This window comes from Dipodomys ordii, unplaced genomic scaffold (assembly GCF_000151885.1).
Source record: "Dipodomys ordii isolate 6190 unplaced genomic scaffold, Dord_2.0 Scaffold151, whole genome shotgun sequence".
NCBI lineage: Eukaryota > Metazoa > Chordata > Mammalia > Rodentia > Heteromyidae > Dipodomys > Dipodomys ordii.
In genome coordinates, this window is record NW_012267367.1 from 252,680 (window position 1) to 271,386 (window position 18,707).

At 36.2% G+C, this 18,707-nt stretch overlaps 1 protein-coding gene across 1 annotated transcript in view; it reads right to left on the reverse strand.

Moving 5' to 3' along the window:
• Nucleotides 1-2,255: 2,255 nt before the first annotated feature.
• Fam91a1 (family with sequence similarity 91, member A1) overlaps nucleotides 2,256-18,707 on the reverse strand; it is a gene marked incomplete at its 5' end in the record, with an annotated part of 47,810 nt that continues 31,358 nt past the window's right edge. Inside the window, 8 exons of the mRNA XM_013032204.1 lie at nucleotides 2,256-5,133; nucleotides 6,390-6,459; nucleotides 7,688-7,811; nucleotides 8,348-8,452; nucleotides 10,592-10,741; nucleotides 12,899-12,971; nucleotides 17,034-17,147; nucleotides 17,354-17,488. Of these exons, the coding sequence (XP_012887658.1) occupies nucleotides 4,948-5,133; nucleotides 6,390-6,459; nucleotides 7,688-7,811; nucleotides 8,348-8,452; nucleotides 10,592-10,741; nucleotides 12,899-12,971; nucleotides 17,034-17,147; nucleotides 17,354-17,488 (957 nt within the window). The remainder of the gene's footprint in view (nucleotides 5,134-6,389; nucleotides 6,460-7,687; nucleotides 7,812-8,347; nucleotides 8,453-10,591; nucleotides 10,742-12,898; nucleotides 12,972-17,033; nucleotides 17,148-17,353; nucleotides 17,489-18,707) is intronic.

Sequence of the window (18,707 nt, forward strand, 5' to 3'; positions counted from 1 at the left end):
CCTTTTATATCTTTGTCTTCTGACCCATTAGGGCCTAATTCCTTTGTAAAATTGAACTCCTTAGAATGAGGGAGGATGAAGATGCTCAAATGGATTATTTGCCTATGTGAAAATGGAACAATGAAACCTGTTGAAATTGTTTTAAGAGGAGCAGGAGATAGAGGGGTGGGATACATTGTATTTATGGATGGAAACATTATGTCACAATGGAATCCCCCTTTTAAAACTAATGGATGCTAGCACCTCCTTCAACTTCCCTAATTTGAAGTAATGTTTACCTCCATGGGAGACATTGATTGGTACTAATACTAAAAACCTGCAAAACTTAGATCAGGTCCTTCATCTCATTAGTTTCAAGGGCAAAAATCTTAATAAGCAGAGCTCTTTGTAGACAGAAAAGTGCCCCCTGGGGGAGGGGTGGACTGTGTTGAGGTTATGGTGTCTCTACAGAAGAGAGCTATGTAATTCTCAAGATCACTGGACACCCACAGCCCATATCAGATCCCCACACTCAAGAGACCCCATACAGCCTGCAGGACAAGCTCTTGAGCTTCCTCTCACTGGGCATCCATTCTAGGTACATGCAGCCCTTTGGGGTCATCTGCCACTCACGTGCAAATCTTCCCTGCCTCAGGCAATGGGCCCTGAGTTGATGTCTCATGTCAACACCCTCTGCTCCTCAAGGCTACCAGGGATGCAAAACCTGGGGGTGGGGGCAGGGAGAGTTTCCCCAATTGCCTAGCCAGGCTCTTTTTCTGCTCCCAATTAAATGTGCATTTTCATATTCCCAATGCTTTTATCTTACCATCTGCATCATTTCTGGTACCTAGCTCCTCTCTTATCTTTTCCATTATGTGCTTATCACTCCATACACTGAACTCACTGGAGATTGACGTGCACTGAACACACCCTACCGCTTAGCACACAGCAGGTGCATGCAGTCAGTGCTCTCCTTGTGACTGCATGGCTGACTGGGACTAACAGAGAGACATATCTCATGTCACAAAACACAAAACTTGGAACTACGCTTTCTACACAATCTGTATCAGTTCCATGCTGTACTGAACTGAAAAATCCTAAATGGAACTGTTCTCTGATAAACCAAAACTCCTTGGAGAAATGGCTGGTTTAAGGCTACCAAAACAAAGACAGTTTGAAATTAAAAAACAAAAAGAGAGCATACTGAAAGAACTTTGGAGTTGTTAGAAAAGCCATGGCCAAAGCTGAGATATTTATACAACAAATTAACTGACAACAGCATTGCATTTTAACTGAACTGACAATAGTCCCGAGTTCACACTAATAGAAAGGATGGGATACATTTCAAAATGAAAAGAACAAGCTTTCTTTAAACAACTCTGAAAATACTCTCCCTCCAGAAAGTAAAGTTTTTTCTTCATTCATGTGTGCTTGCCTTGGTGATTCTTCCAAAGGGCAGATGATCAAGGTGGAAAAAAGTAATTTAACAGCAGAAACCCCAGCAGACATGATCTTAACAGAGACAATCACCAGCAAATTGCCTGACACCAGGTACCCCATATGGTACACTGGAAAGGATGCACCAGCCTCAGTGGTGTCCTTCCTGATAAAAGGCACAATTTAATCAGGAGACAATGTCAGATACACCCACACTGAGGCACATCTTACAAAGGAACAGCCCAGTGTGCCGCCTGGTGTGACACACAGTCTTGGAAAACTATAGAAGTGTGGAGGATACATGACCAGGCTGCTGAGGAGGAGGGTGATGCGTTAGCTCAAAACAGGAGAGCATTACTAAAAAACCGTAGTTTTATAGAGGTGTTCAATTGTGCAAATGATCATATAAAGTATTCAAATTAGGTAAGGCTTAGTAAAGGGTATACAAACATGTCCCGACTATCTCTACTTTAGAGTAAGCATGAAATTTGTACAAAATAAAAAATATGCCAAAAAAAAAAAAAAAGCAAGCACATGCCAGACACCGGTGGCTCACACCTGTAATCCTAGCTACTCAGGAAGCTGAGATCTGAGGATCATAATTCAAAGCCAGCCCGGGCAGGAAAAGTCCTGAGACTCTTATTTCCAATAAGCCACCAGAAAACCGGAAGCAGCACTTAAATGGTAGAGCACTAGCCTTTAAGAGCTGAGCCCAGAGTTCAAGCCCCACAACTGACAAAAAAAAAAAAAAAAAGCACAGAAAGGACACGGTAACTGAAAGCATAGCTGTATTTAACATTAAGGAATCGATATCCAGATTATACACATTTTCACAGGAATTTGATCAACACCACAGTTTATTTGTAAACATGTTATATGTGCCAATAATCAAATTGACAACATTTTATACATCTCATTTTATAATATTAACATCATGACAAAAAAACAATCCACTGTACTCAGTTATAGTTTTGGTACTTTAAAATCTTTTAATACAAACTGTGTTTGAAATACTGAACATAAAAAAAAAAACATGAATGGCAGAAAAAGACAAAGTATCAAGTAAAAGATATCACTATTATTCACCCCAAGATACATATAAAATCATCTGATAACATTATTTTTAAGGGGTTAAGAAAATCAGATGCCTTCATTTGTAAATGACATTAAATTGCCTTTCTTCAGATCCATTTGAAAGATGAAATCCTAGCCCAACTAAATTCTTTGCCATTTTCTTCTTTAGTTTTTTTCCCCTTAGTTCCTGAAAAATGTTTGCTTACCACAGATTAAGCTACAGTAAGGGGTGGGGGAAAAAACAAACAAGAGAGGGTGGTACAAGGCCAAATGATTTAAACATTTGCAAAATAATTAGGTAACATTTTTCCATGAATCTTCTTTGGCAAGTAACAAAGTCTATATTTTAAATTTATTTTCTGTTGAACTGTATCAGCAATTGTAAGACTTAAGAGGTGCATTTTTACATGAGTAAAACAAAGCCACATTCACTAACATCAGCATTTCCCATTTCACTCAAACCTCTAAAAAACAAACCCTCCCTCTGTAACAGTATGAGGTCTTCAGCTGAGCACCAGGTGAATACACTGGAACACACACTGCTCATTCAACCCAAGAAGCCACAGCTGAACCCATGTCTTGTCAGTACTCTCCCTGAAGTTCATGATCATTATTAACTCTATTTCTTTCTCCATTATCTCTAAAGGAAATATGGCAGCACATTACTCCCATCTTTTAAGCAATAACTGGGTTCGCTGTCAAGAACTACAAATGTTCAGTTCTTTATTAGTGTACATGTAATACAATTGGCTTAGATGGTTAATACAAGAATAAATAACTATAATTAATTCAAATGAAGCAAATTAAAGTGAGATTATTAAAAACCCTGATCAAAAGAAATACAACTTTCAGTTGAAAAACTGTGAAAGTTTCATACATACATAACTAATAGCACTAGGAATGTACAGTATTGATTACTGAAAAAACAATGAGTGGCTCACAGTCATAAGAAATTATTTTAATATTAGTATCCATTTTTCTTTTTACAGACAAACATACACATGGTTTCTACCTTATGTAAGACAAAGTAGAAAACTAAACATTATCACATTTAACTGAACCACAGTACTGCCTGTGCCAAAAGTAACCTGCTCCAAAATATCCAATCCTAGAGAGATCAAGGTATTAAATGTATGGGTATGTTAACAGTTTTAAGAAAAGCATATACTTCCAGAAGTATGTTAAATATACAAATATCATTTCGATAAATAACAAAATTAATCAGCAAAAATGTTAGGCTATCACATTCCCAAATTTCCTAATGTTTTAAGTGTTTTAGATAAATGCTTTTAGCCAGTTAGTTTGGTTACAATTTTAAACTAACAAACCATTTCCCTATTAGACAACTAAAGTAAACTACAACACTGCACTAACTTCCCAAGGAAGGTAACTTGAAAAGTCTAAAAGGTGATTGTAATTGTCTAATTAACATGTGAATTACTAAAAGAATCAGTGACTCAAGAAATACACTGAAATTTTTCAACTTTTCATTTCCTCCAAAACTATCAAAATAAATTTGAGATACAAATTAAGAATATATCTTCAAACTAGGCTTATCAGTGAAGTGTTTTAATCCAAAGACATATTCTTAATACTTCTAATATGTAGTGCTAAACTAAAATTACAACCCTTCAATTTCCCAAACAATTCATTGGTAAAGCTACAAAACAAACAAAATATCAGACATGCAGCAGTCTCAGCTATGAGTGGAAAATAAATTCTATTTTTCCATAAAGACTCTATGAAAATATAAAGCCCACAGTGAGTGACAACTGAAGTCCACATATAAACATCGTTTAAAAATAGAATGTTTTCCAAAGCTCCTCATGGGATGTCAGTGAATAGTCAGAATTAAGATCTTATAAATCAAGGTTAAGTTATACACAAACTATGCTGATTTACATACCTTCAATTATGTTCAATTAATATACATAATTTACAGACCTCACAGGAATTCTTAATGCCCCATTATACCATTTCTCAATAATGGATGTTTACTGTTTTACAGGTTTACTACTTTAAGTATCAAGAAGCCTTGAAGAGTCCTGTCTCTCCCTTGATCCCCTAAAATGTAGATAACAAAATATAAAATTAAACAAGATTTATGTCTGATAAACTAACATATAAAATTACCATTGCAATATTCAGTGACTGCTTATAAACATAACAGTCATCATAAAGCCTATAAAGTATATCCTTAGTTTTAGAAAAAAAAATGCAGATTGTCTTAAGGTAAAAAATACAGTGTGGCTGCTAAAAAGCACTTTTTTGTGATCAGATGTACGATACTGAACAACTCTTCAGAAAACATGAACATGTCCCCAAACACTTAACATCAGATCAGGCAAGGCAAGAACTGCGCCGCAGCATCAGCAGCTTTTTAGTGGCTGTCACTACAAAGCTAACATTAAGAAAGAAAAAAGGCAGGAAGGGTGAGCAACAGATGATGTAATCAGATTACTGCAAATGGAGATTGGCAATAAGAAGTGAGGAAGGTGATCGTCCATTCCATTCTGATAAGACGCCATCTTTAAATATTAAGTTTTTTGCAGGAAGTGGAACTCCCACATCAGCACAGGATGACTGTGAAAGCAAACTTGAAAAGCTGGGTTCTGTGTGAATGTCCAGTGATGAAGCACCTTCCTAAAGGACCAAGGAACAAGAGGAATGTCCACATTCAGTTTTGCCAATACTACAACCCATAACCACTTACTTACTATAACTGAGATAGAACTTGACTACCTGAGAAATGTTCATGGAAATCAAAATATTACAGGAGATGCAAAATCTGCCCAACCAACCTAAAATAATGATACAAGTTATACTGTAGTAAGTGCTTGGAAGCAGAAATAATAAAAGCTAAGATTACAAAAGTTAGTTCTCGGAAACCGGCCCTACCACAAAGTTATCAGCTATCAGGAGAACACTGCTAAAAAAAAAAATTAATTAATTAAAAAAAATCTGTTACAACACTGAGTTCAGAACAATTTCTTTTTTTTTTCTTTTTTCTTTTTGGTCAGTTGTGGGTCTTGTGCTCTGGGCCTGGGCGCTGTCCCTCAGCTCTTCAGCTCAAGGCTAGCATTCCACCACTCAAGCCACAGCGCCACTCCCGGCTTTTTCTGGTTCAGAACAATTTCTGCAGTTGAAGGCTTCTCAAGTTTACATATATCATGCTCACCTCTCCCTATTCTATCTTAGTACATCCTAGACTCTGCCTGGAATACTCTTTTCCATCTGTAGGAATCAGCTTCTATCTCTATTTTTAAATGAGGTATTCCTTCAGATTCCATCACAGTATGGTTACTCACATATTTTAATGTTTGACTGTTGTCCTACAGAACTCTACATGTTCTGTTAGTCTTACATGTCACCATTCCCTGGCGCTTGGCAAAGGGTCTAATACAGGGTAGACTTAAGTCTGAATGAATGAGTAAATAAAACTTCAAATATGATCTCTAACATTGGATCAAATATTCAAAACATAAATAGTCCATCCTAAAAGTCTACATATCAAGTCCTCAATATCCTTGGCTCTACTTGGTCCACAGCATCAACCTTCACTGGCATAGCAGATGCCTCACCAGCAGTGAAGGCATTAGTGGAAGTTAGCACACCTGCACCCCAGCTCCTAGCATGGTACATGGCTGCAGCCAAACTCAACACAACTCTGCTGAACAAAACGCTACATGGAACCTAGAGTTCCAGCTCAGGTCTATGAAGACCTCGGCCAGTGAAATGTACAAGGCAATTAACTTCTTGAATCTCAGAGTCATTGTTCACAAAATGAAATTAATGCTTATTTCATATTTTGATGCTATAGAAACTCAACAAACATGGAGGGAGTCTATATACTTAAAGTTCTATACAAATGCCATCTGGGGTTGTTGGGGGTTTGTTACCTGGAATGAGTGAACGAAGTTAAGGACTTGCAGAGAGAGTTTTCTACTGGAATGTAAGAGATTTTGAAGGCTAAAAAAAATAAGATTAAAGGTTTAAGATAAATATGTCACAAAATAAAATTCGAAGATTTTAGCTATTTAAGTGTATCTATGTATGGATATACAATCTAATAATTACATAATTTTTCTTGTCTCAGTCATGGGCCTTGAACTAGGGGCCTGGGTGCTGTCCCTGATCTCTTTTGCTAAAGGCTAGCACTCTACCACTCTGAGCCACAGTGCCACATCTGGTTTTCTAGTGGTTAATTGGAGATAAGAGTCTCACAGACTTTCCTGCCCTGGCTGGCTTCAAACTGTGATCCTCAGACCTCAGTCTCCTAAATTGCTAGGATTACAGGCATGAGCCACTAGCTCCTGGCACATAAATTTTTAAAAAATGTATATTTTTTCAATGTTTCATTAAACTTTTGCCTGTTCTAATAATATGAAGTTTAAATAGAATAGTGTTTAAAAGGGCCATTTTGAAATAAGTATAATGTGCAACCATATCAACTCTGAGCAACCACCTCCAAAGGACCAGTTGGTAAATGACACCAAACCTATATATCACACTAAAAAGCATATGTGCTCATTTCAGAAAATGGAGAAATAGGGAAAATTTTAGAAAGTCATTTCAATTCTAACACGAGGCCATTATTATTAATATACCTGGAGTGTGTAATATGCTGAGAAAGAGAATTGCACAAGAGGAATTTTCTTTTTTTTTACAAGAAGAATTTTCTATAAGTATTTTTGTATTTAAAACTAGATTCATACCCTACCTGCCCATTTCGCCACACCTTCACCAAACCTAGATAAATAAGTGCATAAATTACCATAGCACTTTGCCAGCATGTTTGCTTATGATTTTCATCTGACCTACCAAAATTTAACTTTGTAAAAACACTTAAACATCTAATTTTTATTCAATGATCAATTGTCTACAAGGCAATTACAATGTTCATGTGTAGAATAAAAACAGTAAGAAATAGTAACTTCATTGATACCTTGAAGATGTGCGGGACACTAGTATGCAAGAGGCTCAGACTGCCAGCCCAAGCAGACAATCCCAAGAGACTCTTATCTTGATTAACTAGCAAGAAGCCAGAAGTAGACATGGCTCAAGTAGTAGAGCACCAGCCATAAGTGAATGTGAAAAAGCCAAGCAAGAGTGCAAAGCCTAGAGTTCAAGCCCCAGTACTGACAAAAAAAAAAGACAAAAACAATAACCTCTCTTGAAAATGAATATATGCACTCACCTCTCTTTTCTGCAAAGACCATGTGTAGCAATTTTCTGACACACTTTCCGGTTTAATTCAGAACTGAATAAAGGAATTCCAAAGCACAGCTCAAGAGGAACCCAATCTGCTTCTGCAGTGGTACCTAAAAATGGGATACAAGACTTACTGTCAAGGTCACAAACACACGCACACACACACGCACGCACGCGCACACACACACACACAGAAACGTGAACCATGGGCGACTCTCACCCCAGTGATAGCTACCAGGGGCTTGCTAAGGATAAGGAGATGGGATTCCATCAGTCAAATAACCTCAAAACACAAGCATCTATCTTTTGACTGTATACATGCATCTGGGAGAAACACACAGCTTTCACCAAATGTTCAAAGTAGGCATGTGCAAAAAAAAAAAAAAAAAGATATTGCAAAAGATGAGAGAATGAATATAGAAAAATATTTACCACAAGAATAGTGAAGATGAAGTCATTATTCTGAGGTTATAACTTTATACTGGTAGAATTCTTATTCTAAATATATACAAATATTTCATAGAGAATTCATATTTTAAAAGCCTACTGTGGATCATTCGAACAAGTATCAGACAAACGGCTTAACAAAAAAGTAAAGCCCGAGAAACTAGTCTAATGAAACTGCAACGCATTTTTAACATCTTACCAGAGTTTTGTTTTGTTATCACATCCACAGTGGCTTCCTCAATGACCATTTCAAATGACTCTGTGCTCCCATGTACATCTGAGCAAGAAGCCAGATCGGGTTCTCCTTCAAAGACAAACAGTATTAGGATTCTAGTAGTCAGCCAGAACTCTCAATAAACCAATCCTAACATAAAGAGGACTGCAAGCAATAGTAATGACAGCAGTAATGATGTTTTCTGTCAAAGGAACAACTTTTGTCCCCTAAGGATGCTTGGTAGTGTCCTGGCTCCTAGGCAAAACTCAAGTTTAGGCTTTCCTTTACAACATAACTAAAGCCATCTTCAGCACCACCACAGAAATATGCAGTCTGATTATATTCTTCCTTTTCAAATTGTTATTTCAAAACTGTATTTCATATCTTTCAGCAATCAAGTCTTCCAAAAGATTTCCTAGATCTTATCTACTAAATCTTATTTCCTAGATTTTACCTACTCGTTTGCTCATCTACTACTACTGCCTAACAATTTTCTTTTAGCTAATCCACACTATTTCCTAATTCCCTCTGTTTACAAGACTGTCATACTCCACAAATTCAACAATCCTAAAGCCAGTGCTCAGTCCAAACAGAACCTTGTCTACAGGACCAACCTCGGTGGCTCGGCTGGGCTGAGGTGTATGCCTTCTCTGTCCTCCATTAGTCCTGCAAGCAGTCCTCACCACATTACAACTCCTCTCTGTCTCCCTTACTAGGCTTTCACAAACCTTGGAATAAAAACAGATCTCAGGGCTGGGAGGTAGCTCAGTGGCAAAGCGCTTGCCTAGCAAGTACAATGTCCTGGGTTCGATCCCCAGTACCAGAAAAGACAAAAAAAAAAAAATACAGTTAAAAAAAAAACCCAAACAAACAAAAAAAACCAGATCTGAACAACTTCAGTATCTCCAGCACTAGAACACATGTTTATGGTTTATATATTTGTGGGATGAATGACAAAAATAACAGCTGTGGTAGACACACTTTTTTTAAAAAATGACTAAATCCTCTTTTGTGCTAAATGCCACTGCAATAACTGGAGTCACCTGTTGAAAGCTATCCAACTCTTTTGACTAAAGATAAATGACCTAGAAATAGCTACCTCAAATCTGCCAATCAAATTCACAAGGTAGCTAATAATCAATCACATTTTCTCAAGAGTTCACATTCACGAAATACAGTCCATAGTGAACTGAAAGGTCTCCCAGAGTTAACAGGTCAGAGTTGGCATCTGTAGTCAAAGCCACGGGCAAACCAGTCTTATGAGAGATCAGGAACACTCAGTAGACATGAGAAGGTGATTCAAACATGAATTTAACTAGAAAGAAAAATATGTGGCATAGTAAGTTGCTGGTAATATGCTGGACAGATTAGAAATAGAAAGATGAAGACAGAAAGCCTAAGCAGGAAATGGTTGCAACATATCCAAGGTATAAAGATCCAGATAACATCAGAAGTTGTATGAGAGATATTTCTAAAATCTAATTTGCAGAAATTAAACACTAATTAAGTCTATTTTGGAAACACTTTTACAAAGATGATGTTTTGAAACCACCACATCCTAAGGCTAACTGAATTCAAAGCCTGTAAATACAGATGTTATCATAAAGAGCTAGAGCCCAGTAGCCATTCTGTATCCATCCTGAGGTCAGCATCTCTTTAGTTAGACACTGGTACTCTCTCCATTTGAACAACTACTGTCTGTTTGTCTATCTATCTAATATAGTAATTAACAACTTACATATAACTAATATAACAAATATATTCCCTGCTTTCACTGTATTTGATGGTATAATATGTGGAAGGGAAGGGCAAAAACAAATCATTTAACTAGGGATACAGGTGGACCCATTGCAACAATGAGATGTACAAGTCATTATGTCGAAAAATGAACTTTACAACTTTGGTGGGGGGGAGGGAGGATGGGGGAGGAGTATAGGAAGGAATGGCAAGGGGAAACAAAGAGGAGGCAACAATGCTTGATAAGAAATGTACTCGTTATCTTGCCCATATAATTGTAACTCCTCTGTACGGTATTCTCACAATAAATATATATATACATATATATATATATATATTTGAAAAAAATATTTTCTTACTCTTCAGTGAAAAAGAAAAATAATATTAATGAATTACCCTTCCTACAAAGATCTGCAGAGTTTTTTAATATGTTAAGAGTGCATTAAACTTACACTACTGATATGAATTCAGAGAACGCATCTGTTTGCTAACCTCTTTCATCAGAAGCATCACTGAGTTTTCTACTTGCAAGCTGGCTAGAAGAATTCAACATGGTGACATAGCCACAGAAATGCTGCAAGTCCACTTTGTTCCTTAATACTTGCAATGCTTTGTGAACACCCATATTGACACGTGTAAATTCTAGGAACAAAGAGAGGACAACATACACATGAAGGCATATTCCATCACTAAAAGCTAAAATATACTTTATCAAGCAATTCTTAGAACTAGTTTTATCAAGTTGATTCTAATGGCGAAATACATGAGTGGAAAAGAAAGCTGTTTACCTGTGACATACTGTCCTCAGGAGGCATCTGCTATAGCAAAACAAACAACCTGCTAAGTAAGCAAACTGAGCCAATCAGTGGCAAATTCTCCATGCTTCTCTTCAGGCATCTAATCTGCCTTGGATACCAAATTGGTGTACTTGAACCAGGAAATGTATTAAATACAAGTTGGAGTTTTCTTTTTCTAATTTGAATCCTTATAATTAATGAATGGATGCTAATTTACTTAATTGCAATTTACTAGCAATTATATGCCTAATAAAATTATTTAGAAATTAGCTAGAGGTTTCATAAGTATGCAAATATATAAAAGAAAGATCTATCCACTCAAATCTGAGTATATTTTCTTTTATATAATTCACATAACAATTTCTCCAGGCAATAGTCTCTACCAACAATTCTTTAGATTTTATAAAATTTTAGATCTTTTGTCAGTATCTACTTGTTAGATAAATAATTATTTTTCCCCTAGAATTTATGAAGTATTAGATAAATAACAAAAAGATCATTGCAGAAAAGTACTCTTTTCTCAGTAGGGGCTATCCGGGGAGAGAAAAGTCTTCCCTTTGGGTTTTTATACATAAGAGGAAGGGAAGAGGCAAGAGAAAGGCATCTGTAGGTTCTATGCCCTCTAATCAACCAACCACATATCAAAATGTCAGCACCTACACCATCATTTCTATCATTCTCCCTAAATCATAAAGTAGAGAAGTAACTTAGAAAGAGATTCCCATTGTGTTCATATTATGTAATCTATAGAAACTAGAGGATGCATTTAGGTTATGCACAAGGCCTACCCCACTTTACACAAAGGACTTGAGCATCCGCAGGCTTCACCAATCTTCGCAGGGAAGGGGCAGCTATTAGAATCAATCTTGCTGAATACCAAAGAATATCTGAATAGCTTCTTAACATTTAAAAGAGAAAAGTTATCTCCTAAGATAGAAAATCTCTGGGCATATTGCACCTCACATCTGCTTCTAAAGGCTATACACACAGCCATTTTCCTTTGTTGCTCACAAGCCCTGCATCCACACAAATCCCCTGTATTAGCAAAAATAAAATGGGACAGCAACAAAAATGTGGAAATGAGAAATAGATGCAAGTGCTCTATGAACTATTAAGTAGTATATTAATGTTATTGGGATCTATTTTTAAATTTCCAAAAACTAAAACTTAAAATATCAAACTCCTTTTAAGTGCAGTCTACACACATATGTTATATGGACATATAGACTAATTAAACTGTAAAAATACATTTTAATCTGTTCTTTTGTTTTGTGCTTTTTTGAGACAGGGTCAAATAATGTAGCATAGGCAGCCCTTAAATTTACAAATCTCCTGCCTCTACCTCCTGAATGCAGGAATTATATACATGCATCACGGGACCCAGAGAAAACTTTTGACTTGGATGCTTTAACTTTCTCTATAACTTGTCTTCTCTCTCAACCTTCAAATGAACAACAATAAAATTAAAAGGCTAACTACACACAAAAAAAGACAAATACCTACTAGACAAATACCTACTTATTCTCTTCATCTCGAAAGCAAACCACTGTTCTTTCAAAGGTCCTACAAGAATACTACCAGTTCTTTAAAAGCATATTAAAAAACAAAAGCCCTATCTTCTAACATGACTCTTTAATAGCTGAATGGTTAAAACCTATGAGTCAGGGCCTGGGTGTGATGGCATATGTCTGTAATCCCTTAGGAGATGAAGACAAAAAAATTAGTGAAATCCTGGTTCAAAAGCAAGTTGGAAGCCAAGCGTAGGCAAAAAAAAAAAAAAAGATACTGAAAAAAACTCCAAAAAAAAAAAAAAACTGACAAGGGTTCTGGCTCAACTAGTTGGTAGAGTACTACCTAACAAGCATCAGGCCCTGAATTTAGAAAACTGAGGGGAAAAAAAATCTAGAACTTAAAGATTTTAAGATTGTATTCCATTATGTTTTCTACCAAATTGTTGCCAAGATTAATGATAAGAGTCAAATGGATACAATTCAAAGAGTACCTCCTTGTAGCTCTGTGTCATCAAATGGAAATGGTATATGGACAGTTTCTCCTATCCCATGTAAACCATGTCCCTTAAACACAAAGAAACAAAAGTTGAAAGGCATACATGAAACCTGTATTTCCAGTAGCTGACATTCAAACAATTAAGACTATGGAAGATGATGGGTAGATTCCACATTAATACTCCAGCAAAGTGCTTTTGGCAATCTTCTATTTTTCTATAGCAAGCAACAACAATCTTGTATATTAACCTATATGTAATGTTTCTCAAATTGAGCATATGAAAAAGAATAGAGAGCTGATAAATTATAGGTAAATCAATTAGGTATAAGCCAAGTGAAGACTGATGACATTAGGCACATGTGCACAAAGACTAGCTGGAGTTAAGAGAGAAAAGAGGTGAAAGAATCTTCAGCTGGGTGCAGTGGCTCAGAAGATTGGGAGAACTGCAATATGAGGTCGTCGTCATCAAAAAAAAGTTCACAGGATTCCATCTCAAGTAAAAAAAAGCTGGGTGTGATAGCACATACCTGGCAGCCCAGCCTGGGTAAAAAGAGGAAGATCATGGTCCCGCCAGCCTGGGCAAAAAGCCAGAATCTATCTCAAAAATAACCAGCTCATAACCTAGCAAGCACAAAATCCTGAGTTCAAACCCCAGTATCGCCCTCCCCAAGAATCTCCATAATTGCATAACATATTATGGATTAGAAATGCAAAACTCAAAAACTTGCACTGAAATGCTATATATTCCAAGATACTTGCTATGAGAGTACAATTATATACAACTAGAAACAACCAAAAGGCCCACTAACAGCGGACTGGGTAAATAAATTTGATACACATTTTCAGTACATCTGAAAAAAAAAAAAGAAACCCTGTGAATGAAAATGAAAAGCTCTCCAATGGACACATGGAAAAGCATGGGGAAAAATCAGTGTGTAACTGCTTACATCTGCATATAGAAAGACAGGGCAGACACTAATCAATGATGATCCGGACAGACAGCATTAGAAGGATGACTTTTTTTCTATTTACCTTTTATTGTATCTTATTTTTGAATAGTGTGAATGTGCCATTAATTCAAATATTAAATTTTACCCTCCTCACTCCTACATTACAAATAATTTAGGTTTACCTATCACATTTAATTAAAACTAATTTAAAATCAATTAAAACAAACTAAAGTTTGTTTTAAATTTGTGCTTATCTTTAATACCTAAGTTTGGTTTCAGGTGCAGTTATGTAATAAAAATATGAAATTTTTATATTTACATATTTAGGACCTTTATAATGGAAATTTTAAGTAAACACTGAGGAACTATCCATTTTTCCTTTAAAAGAGAAAGGGGCATTGCTCAAATTCAAGAAATGTTGACATATTCAAATCACATTGTGAAATCATAATATTTAAATATATTTCTGAGCACTCATTCATTCTGATAGATTTATGACTTAGTTTTAGTCAAAATCATAATTGTAATTTTTAAACTTCAATAATATGCATTTTATATTTTATAATACATTATAAAGTATAATAAAGAAGATATGTCACTTTTAGCAAAAGCAGAACTCCCTAAGACTTTAATACAGATTTGTTTTCCTATTCATATGTGCAATCCCAAAAAACAGCAAAAATCTTACTTGGTTAGACACCTGAACAGTTCTTACAGAGCAGGTGTTGCAATCACACCCCCATTTTACAGATAAGGAAAACTGAGGCTCAAAGAAATGAATGGTTGGCACAGACAGTGAGTTACAGAAAAACAAATCATTGCTGCTCCCCCACTCCACTACCACACAGCTAACATCTGTGAGATCACCAATGTGCCCAAGCACTTCATGTCAATTCTACATCCCAGTCATTCAATCAACTTACAAAGATATGAAGATAGAAGGCTTAAACATATATGGCATAAGATTTATAAAAATTTATTAAAAATTATAAAATTTATAATATCTTAAAAATACAAGCTATCTTTATTTTCTCTAGTTGACAATAATGACACTGAAGTCCATGAAGTTTTTTAACTTATCCAAGATTACTAATAAGGATAGGACCAAGTGTGACTTTAGGCAGTCTAGCCTGTCCAGTCACATTATCTTTCAAGTTTTCCCTAATTTCCTCCTCTCAGGGATTCAACTACCACTGACATGCTGAGGCTGATACTAAGTCATCTCTCCTGTAAAGTTCAGAATATTTTCAATTGTCTCTCTCCTACCTGACTGTCCCCCAGGCACATTACACTCAACAACAGATGTCCAGAACTCAACACAACATTTGCCCAATAAGTTGGCTCTTCATTAGCACCCTTCCACTGTCACAACCGAATGTCCAAGAATCATCTCCTTCTTTGTTTCATGGACTTCTTAGACAGCTGATCAATTCCATTCATCATATATTTCAGTAGCCCCCAAATCCATTTTTTCCTTTAACGTCTTACTAATCCCTGCATTGACCTATCCCTGTACCTTATCTAACTACGAAATACCATTTCTATTTAGTCCTCTGGCTTCAATATCTTCCCCTTGACCTGTCCATTCTCAGTGTAGTCCCCAGGCTGATTCCTAAAATACTCATCTGGCCTGCTTATGATCTGTAAGTGTACCCCCAATCTATAGGTTAATCATTAAGCTCTACAGCAAGACTTCACCAGAACCATCTCTAACCAGAATGCCAAAACACTCTAAGTCACCTTCCCCCCCCCACCAAAAATCTTCTGCATATGCTGTACAATTTTTTTTCCTACTCAATTTATCTCATGATACTAATTGAAGAGCTACTATGAGTCAAGCCCTGTGCTAAGTGAATAGCAGTGAAGGAAAATGAAACCTCTACCCAGAGATTTATCCACGCTGATCTCTATCCAATGCCTCCAATGTAATTAATTCTCCTCACAGCAAAGCAAAAATGGAAACTGCTGACTATGCAACTCCCCCCACCCGGCTTTAAATTTCTTGAAGACAGAGATCACACTGTATTTCCATAATCCTATTAATAAGCGGAGAACATAGAATAATCAATATTTTAAAAATTAGTGGAATATCTGCCAAGAACTTGTATTAGAAAATACCCTACACACTTCACAATGCACATTCTGATTTCTTTCTCTCAGGAGGTAGAGTTACTATATAGATGAGAAACTAAGTATATGGAATATCACCAAAATATCATACAGCCCAAAAAGCATATGAAAAGTTACTCAACATTGCTAGGCATATGCAAAATTTAAATAAAAAGTATAATGAAACACTACTTCACACTCACCAGGGCAGCTAAAACCTAAAAGCTAAGTAACACCAAGTCCTGACAAGAATATAAAGTGGAATACTACTTCGGAAAAGTCTGGCAGTTCCTTAAATGGGTAACCACTGAACTACTTTCCCAACAATTCTATTCTCAGATAGAAGAGAAATGAAAACATATGTCCACACAAAAACCCACAACTGTGTACAACAGCACTTTTCAAAAAGTGGAAAAAATCAAAATGCTCATCATTGACTGATGAGTGGGGGGGGGGGGAATAACATACATCTGTACCATGAAATGTTATCTGACCATAAAATTATAGTGCTGATATATGCTAGAATAAGATAAACTTTTTATTATGTCATGAAACAAGCCAGTAACAAAAACAATCCCATATATTCGGTACTATGTATATGAAACATGCAGAGTAAATCTTTAAAGATAATAGTGCTGTTTAGAGTTAAGGGAAAGAAGGGTTAGGAGGAGAAAATCAGGTTAGTGATAACCAAATGTTACAGCATTCACTTCTCAGATGACAAAAATGTTCTAAAATTGAGAATACTGATCTGCAAAAATACTAAAAAAAAAAATCACTGAATTATACAACTTAAAGTGTCAAAGAGCTAATTAAAAATAAATAAGTAAATACTGGTCACAGCTATCTAAAGTTGAGACTACAATTCAAACCCAGGCCCATGTTCCAAGTCCGTGTTGATCTACCACTTTCACACAACCACAGGGCAGGACTAAACCCCAATTTCTGGTTCCTGGCATTTCAACTTTATAAATAACTGACATCTGACTACAACTCAGTAGAATGCTGGACAGATTATGATCTAAATGATACACATGTAAAAACTGATAGTTTGAAATAAAATAAACATACCTGAATTAAAACCGCAGAATGTGTTAAAGCATCATTCAACATTGAGAGCACGTTTGATGTAGGAACTACCCCAGGATCATGACCCCAAGATGTTATGAGTAATCGATCATAACCCTATTAGAAAGAAAGGAAATCACATATTAACAGTGCTGAGAAGGAAAAACAAAAAAGTAAGAAAGTTATCTATAAACACTGCTTACTAGTTTCTATATTCCTCAAAAGGGAAAGGGAAAGAGAGAGACAGACAGACAGACAGAGACAGAGACAAGAGACAGAGAGAGAGAGAGAGACAAAGAGAGACAGAGCACTCATGCACATACCTGGAATATACCTGGCAGTTTTCGAAGTCTTGTACCTTTGGACAATAACAGAGACGGTGGTCCTTGTCCAGTGATATGGTAAATATACAGTTTAAACCAGACCGAACTGACTTCTGGAATTGCTGGTCCAATATGCTATAATCAACAACAACAAAAAAGGTAAAAATAAAGTTGTAATACCTAAAGAAGCAAGATTTTGCAAGTAACCAATCTTATAGTCTTCAAAGTAGCCAATGACTCAAACCAATTTTAATTGCCAGAATTCTTATGAAAACAAATGCTATGTGTTCCACTAACACTGTTTCAACTTCACCCTAGGACTAAGAAGGCACATCTTAACACTGCAATTAAGAGACTAAGCTCTGTCTGGAGTAGTCTGCATATTGATTGCTGGCTTCCTCGCCTCAGCTCTATCATCTTAAGAAGGCAGTTACTTAAGTTTTCTGTGCCTTATCTGCTCAATCAATTAAAAACAAAATCAGTGAAGTACCTATCTCATGAAATTGTCCAAAAAGGCTTAAAATAATACCTGGCACAAAACAAACTCTATATTAGGGTTTTAGTCATTTATTATCATTAAACTCATATAATTTTTTTAAAACATCCATTTTCAGCAAATAGCTCATAGATTTCTTCTATGTCAATAAGTTGTATTAAAGAACAAAAATACAAGCAAGGTGGGTTAAATGCAAATTCATGTCCACTGCTGTTAAATACAGCCCAAAATTTGGTGTGGGAGGTATATTCACTGAGACAGCTATAAAAACATGGACAACAAATACAACTTCACATAAGAATCCCTTCCTAGAGTAACAGAGAATACATCATAAATGTGTGGAAGGACAATAAAATGCTACCCTATTAACTAATGTAAGCTATTTAAAAAAAAAAAATTTCCGGGGCTGGGAAGGTAGCTCAGTGGTAGAGTGCTTGCCTTGCATGCATGAGGCCCTGGGTTTGATTCCTCAGCACCATATAAGCAGAAAAAGCCAGAAATGACACTGTGGCTCAAGTGGTAGAGCATTAGCCTTGAGCTGAAGAGTTGAGGGACAGCGCCCAGGCCCAGAGTTCAGGCCCCATGACCGACACACACACACAAAATCTTTTCCTTCTTTTCTTCTATACAATAAAGCCTGCACATCTAGAAAGCCAGACAGAATGGTGGAGCAGCAATACAATCTCCATTCTGAAGCACACAAGCCATACCTGGCTTCCTAAATATATAAAAAGAAGGAACTGATTTATTTCTAAAAAGCAAAATACCAGAAGTAATATTCACATATAAATCTTACAGTTATCTAGAGTTCAAGCTTTCAAATATCATCTTTTCTTTTAAACAAATTTAGCATCTCAG